This window comes from Arachis ipaensis, chromosome B03, assembly GCF_000816755.2.
Source record: "Arachis ipaensis cultivar K30076 chromosome B03, Araip1.1, whole genome shotgun sequence".
In the NCBI taxonomy this organism is placed as follows: Eukaryota; Viridiplantae; Streptophyta; class Magnoliopsida; order Fabales; family Fabaceae; genus Arachis; species Arachis ipaensis.
In genome coordinates this window covers 36,417,784-36,421,425 of record NC_029787.2, presented here as the reverse complement: position 1 = coordinate 36,421,425, position 3,642 = coordinate 36,417,784, and the positions used below count along the sequence as shown (strand labels likewise).

Genomic DNA, 3,642 nt, shown 5'->3' with positions numbered 1-3,642 from the left:
CCGCCAGAGTTCAAAGAAGCCCTTCTTCTCTTCCATTGCACCTGAGTCCTGACCTGAGCTAGCTTCCTTCTTCGCTTCATTTCTCGTTCCTTGCGCTCTCACACTCAGACCTCCGAAAAGAACCCACATTTTCGTTTGCACAAACCCTAGAGATGTATGGCGGTGGTGAGTCTTCAATATCCTTTCTTTCTCACCTCTTTATTCTCCATTAATTCTCTGATTCTCGTTCCATTCGCAATTTTCATTTTTGTTGTTTTAACTCGCAGATGAAGTTTCAGCGATAGTGATTGACTTGGGGTCCCACACATGCAAAGCTGGTTATGCTGGTGAAGATGCTCCTAAGGCTGTTTTCCCCTCTGTAAGTCTCACCTCTCACCCTACTCAAAATTAAATCTGCTTTAATTTTCCAGCAGAATCAAAATGTACGTAGTGTTTACCTGCTCATGCCATTAGGATACTTCAATTTAACAAGTTAGCTTCTCATTGTGTGTTTTTGTAGCGTTTCTCTTCCATCGATGTTATTTTGGCATGTATTTGTGTAGGTTGTTGGTGCAATTGATCAAATGGACATTAATGGGCATGGCGATGGTGAGGAGAACTTGGGAGCTGCTGCAGAATTGCCAAACAATGCCAAAAATCTTGATTCTGACAAAACCAAGGGAAAATGCAAGCTTTATGTAGGATCCCAGTCCTTGGGGTATCGCAGAGACTACATGGAGGTAATGCTTTGAAACAGCTGTTAACTTATGCTATAATGTTATTCAGTTATGTCAAAATTAATCATTTCCATCATCTTTATCTGTTATGTCTATCAGGTGCTGTCACCACTGAAGAATGGAGTTGTTGCTGACTGGAATATTGTAGACAACATATGGGATCATGCTTTGAGGTTGTTGCTGATTACCTAATCTGTCTGTAGTCTGCAGTATGGTATTATTTCCCTTTTTCGGTAAATAGGATCATTATTTTCTGTTATTTTATGTTAAGTAGCTGACAGTTGTTATAAAATATTTCTGTTTATCCTAGGACATACTTTTTATCCGAAATGTCACTATGCTTGCCAATCCATGTATCATGATCGTGCTTTTCAATTCTTTTTAAATATTATTCTTTTATGAAATTTATCTGTTCTATGTCTTATATTACTATTACTATTAGCTGATTTTCAGGGATTGTCTATTGGTTGATCCTAAAGAGCGTCCAATGCTACTTTCTGAGCCATGTAATAATACTCAAGAGCAGAGAGAAAGGTATTCTGCAATTTTTTTCCCTCTTCTGGTTTTTGGCTTTTGGTAATACAGTTAGACATTTGGTTCCATTATCAAACTGTTCATTTCATCTTCATTTTTTTGTCAATTTGTCAGGACAGCAGAGCTGATGTTTGAAAAATACAAAGTACCTGCATTGTTTTTGGCCAAGAATGCTGTAAGTGATGTGTTCTTTCCTGCTCTGTGTAGGCTAGCAATATAAAATTAGTCTCAGAAGAAAAAAACTTTTTGTTCCCCCTGCATTGATGCCTTGACACCATGAATCTGTCAACAAATTAATGAACACATATATCTCTTAACACCAGGTCCTCACATCATTCGCATCAGGGCGCGCAACATCATTAGTAATTGATGGGTAAGGGTCTTTTGAGTTGGTGACTAATAACCTGGTTGTTTCTCAGTATTGATGTGCAATGTGAATGTCTTTGGTTGGAAGATGAATACAGTTATTTTTCTTCTCTCTCTCTCTCTCTCTCTCCCACCCCCGGGGTTTGGTTTTAATTTTTAGCACTTCAATCTTTGATCTAGCTTCTATTTCATTTGCAATGTGATATTGAGTTGCTGATTTCTACTTTTCTTTTTTATTTCAATACCCAGTGGTGGAGGATCAACAACAGTTGCACCAGTGCTTGATGGTTATGTTCTTCAAAAGGTATTGTTGCTAGCCTATCAAACAGAAATCATTTGTCAAGCTAATTGTTTATAAGAAAAAATGTGTAAGCTATTTAACTGGTTACGAAGCTTTTAGCCCATGTACCAAAAATCTGATTATGGAAAGAAAATATAGCTGTTAGATTGTATAATTTGTGATAATATAATTGACCATTTAGTTTAATGTAAGGCACTAATGCATGTTCTAGTTGATGATTCCAAGGTGTTAGAAATACAAGTTGCATCGATTCTAGCTATTTCAATATTAAAATGTTTTTTTCATCTGCCTTCATGTGTTTATCTTTCATTCTTTTCCCTTGAAAATATAATTTAGTATAATTTAGAACGATCGAAGGGATTTATTGTATTAGATACGTGTTTATGTTTGTACTTATTGTTTGTTTGGGTATCATGTGTCTGCTTATGTTTTTGTTTATGTTTGCAAGAATAGGCTGTGACAACTTCTCCCATTGGAGGAGAATTTCTGACAGATTGCTTGATGAAAAGTTTGGAAGGCAAAGGTATCACAGTGAGTAACAAAACATTAGCCTTATTTAATTTTTTCCATGGTCATCTAGAGCAAGGAGGGCATATATGTACTTACTCTTTTTTTTCCCTAAAAAATTTACTATAGATAAAACCGAGGTATGCATTCAAGAAAAAGGAAATACGGCCAGGAAATATTCAGGTACACTGTAATTTCATGGTACTTGGTAATAATGTGTTTTTCTACAGTATAATATATCACAAAGGTTGGCACTTGGCACTTCCACAATGCCAAAGCTTGAAACTCAAGGGAATTACGGGTGGAAATTACATGTCTACAGAATCACAAATCACTTCAATCAAATTCATGAGTTAAGAGTAATTCTTATTTACCCTTTATTTTTCTCTAAATGCCAGACTGTAAACCTTGATTTTCCTCATACAACTGAAAGCTACAAACTCTACTCCCAGGTTTGTAGTCGTTCCAACTATTCTTTTTCATATGCCTCGTGTCCTTTAGATGCTGATTGTTTATTGCGACAGAGAGTCATTGCTAGTGACATCAAGGAATGTGTCTGCCGAGCCCCGGATTCTCCATATGATGGTATGACTTCCAACTTATATAAATTCATATCATGTTTTGAATCCCATTTGCGAAGTTCTTTGTTTTCTTTATAATAGTTACCTAATGTATGTCATGCTGTTCATGGTTTTACTTTTTTATTTGGCAGAGAGTTCATATTCTAACATTCCAATGACCTCATATGAGCTTCCTGATGGCCAGTGAGTCTAACTTTACTCTTCCTAAAATAGGGATCATTCATTATGGTTCCAACTTTGAATTATCTGCTTCATACTAACATCCATTTGGGTTTGAAGCCTAATCTTCTTTGCTCTGGTTTATTTGCTGTATTTTATGACTTGAATTTCATGGATCACACAGGATAATTGAAATTGGATCCGACAGATTCAAGATTCCTGATATTCTTTTTAATCCATCGCTGGTTCAGGTGTGGCTTGTATATGCATCGATTTTTGCATTAGTTTGTCTTAAAGAATTTCTCACATGGCACACTTCTTTTAAAAATTTGTCAATGCATACTGGAGTTGGAAATATTTTAGTATTAGGAGGTTGAAGAGTAATATGATTTGTTGTCAGATTGAATTGCGGAACTATCACTTGGACAATTGTTGGACATTTTTTTTTAAATGTTACAACAAATTTTTTTTTTTTTTT

General features: G+C 35.7%; 1 protein-coding gene across 2 annotated transcripts in view; it reads left to right on the top strand.

Annotated features, from left to right (window-relative positions):
• LOC107630318 (actin-related protein 4) overlaps positions 7–3,642 on the top strand; it is a 5,215-nt gene continuing 1,579 nt past the window's right edge. The window contains exons 1-14 of one of the 2 annotated variants that reach the window (XM_016333413.2): positions 7–165; positions 267–358; positions 543–719; positions 816–889; positions 1,170–1,250; positions 1,365–1,425; positions 1,574–1,623; positions 1,866–1,920; positions 2,371–2,448; positions 2,554–2,607; positions 2,823–2,876; positions 2,949–3,009; positions 3,137–3,188; positions 3,349–3,415. In XM_016333413.2, coding sequence (XP_016188899.1) covers positions 153–165; positions 267–358; positions 543–719; positions 816–889; positions 1,170–1,250; positions 1,365–1,425; positions 1,574–1,623; positions 1,866–1,920; positions 2,371–2,448; positions 2,554–2,607; positions 2,823–2,876; positions 2,949–3,009; positions 3,137–3,188; positions 3,349–3,415 — 969 coding nt within the window. In that variant the 5' untranslated portion in view covers positions 7–152. Of the gene's footprint in view, positions 166–266; positions 359–542; positions 720–815; positions 890–1,169; positions 1,251–1,364; positions 1,426–1,573; positions 1,624–1,865; positions 1,921–2,370; positions 2,449–2,553; positions 2,608–2,822; positions 2,877–2,948; positions 3,010–3,136; positions 3,189–3,348; positions 3,416–3,642 lie in introns of those variants that run through there. The other variant, XM_021118766.1, reaches the window with a different exon arrangement.